This window comes from Elephantulus edwardii, unplaced genomic scaffold, assembly GCF_000299155.1.
Source record: "Elephantulus edwardii isolate Elephantulus edwardi_28Jun2011 unplaced genomic scaffold, EleEdw1.0 scaffold00135, whole genome shotgun sequence".
Classification (NCBI taxonomy): Eukaryota; Metazoa; Chordata; class Mammalia; order Macroscelidea; family Macroscelididae; genus Elephantulus; species Elephantulus edwardii.
The window spans coordinates 5,941,302-5,943,041 of NW_006399885.1; the positions used below are offsets into that span (position 1 = coordinate 5,941,302).

Sequence of the window (1,740 nt, forward strand, 5' to 3'; positions counted from 1 at the left end):
TGTGCAAAACTGAGGAACAAATTCTAGAAACCATAAATCATAGGGGGTCTCTCAAGATGAAGAAGATTTAGCGATCAGGACTGTTTTGTGGATGGCTCTCCACAGGAGAAAGAAGACAGTTTCTTCCCAGTAAGATTTATATATAGCCTTGGAAACCAGACAGAGGCTCACTATGAGGTAGCGTCAACCTTCAGCGATAGGTTTTAAATATGGTGATCTTTGTCAATGGTTTCTAACAAACACTTGAAGTAATTGGGGTGCCTTTAAGTCATATTTGAAGATCAGGGCTGGTGAGTGAAAACTGGCCGGACCAGAAAAAGACTATTTGGCAGATCCTATGAACCAGCCTCACAAAGCAGAATCGAGCCTTTCATGGAGGACTGTGAGGTCCCTCAACCAGTCTGAGCAAGCTGAGTCTAACCTATCATGAGGACTGGGAGGTCCAATCGATCACCTTCAGGAAGTGGGATCTAACCTCTCATGAGGACTGGAACGTGCATCAACCTGCCCGAGTGTGATCTAGCCTTTCATGGAGGACTGGTCACCAACAGCCGGGTGTCTTAAGGCTGAAAAGTTCCTGGTTACCCTCTTCAAGATCTACAAGTCCTGCATTAGGAGCCCTCCCAGGCCTTATCCATTCACTTCTTTATAATGATCCTGCTTTATATGTTTTACTATAATTAATCCATACTCATAAGCAGTACTTTTCATGAGTTCTGTAAGTGATTCCAACCAAGTATCAGTCCACAGGAGAGGGAACCTGTAAGAACTACTCCTGCTCTGGGTCATCGGTACCTAGCGGGCAGCTGGTGTCAGAAATGACTGACAGCGGAAAGATAGGGGCAGCATCAATCTACACCTTTTAGGGGTTTGGTTCCTCATGATTTTTAACTACAAGTTATCCACAAAACAGCCAAAGGACATGGTAACATTTTTTTCACCTACCTGCCCAGTCTGATAGTGCCTGGCAAACTGGTTAACCACCCGATAATCACTTGCGAAGTATTCCATCAGGATGGAAGGCACCTCTGCAAAGTCAGTGGGGCACCTGGTCCCTAAAATGAGAGGAAAGGGGGAAGGGTGGCACAAATCAAATCAGCACAGTTCCCTTACTTTTTATTCACCTTTTAAAATTTTTATTTGTACTTCTGATTACCTATGATAAGCCTTAACTCATTAAATCAATATTTTACTTCTATAAAATTATTACACATATTTGCAGAAAAGTTTATTATAACCTTATGTATTTTACTTTAAGTAAAAAGTAGAGCAAAATATTTGCACAGCTGGATAAAAACACCCTATAAAGCCACAGCTCACACTCTCTCCAAATAAACTTGTCTTTGGCTGTCCTGGCTGTAACAGGCAACAAAAACTTAAAACCTTTTTACAGTTAATAAAACATTTGTGCTTAATTCACTGAATTCTATACTAAATGCTTTTATCCTTCTTTTGTTTTAAAAAGTGCTTAATTTTATCCATTTCAATGCCTTCTTTAACAAAGTCAGTCCTCCATGCAAGAAAGAAGTATTTGAAAATAAATATTACTTAAAGCAAACAATCTAGGAGTTTTTGTTTGGGGGTTTTTTGGTGACATTGCTCAGCCCATTTACAAACATTTCAAATACTCTCCCAAGAGTATTTGTATGTGTATGGTTAATTAATAAATACTGGACATAAAACATTTGGGTGGTCTAATGGGTGATCCTAAATGACAGTAAACTTGAGACTTAAGAGATA

At 39.7% G+C, this 1,740-nt stretch overlaps 1 protein-coding gene across 1 annotated transcript in view; it reads right to left on the reverse strand.

Annotated features, from left to right (window-relative positions):
• Positions 1-1,740, reverse strand: part of MIPEP (mitochondrial intermediate peptidase) — a 195,669-nt gene that overhangs the window by 107,133 nt on the left and 86,796 nt on the right. Inside the window, exon 14 of the mRNA XM_006894110.1 lies at positions 946-1,055. Coding sequence (XP_006894172.1) covers positions 946-1,055 — 110 coding nt within the window. The remainder of the gene's footprint in view (positions 1-945; positions 1,056-1,740) is intronic.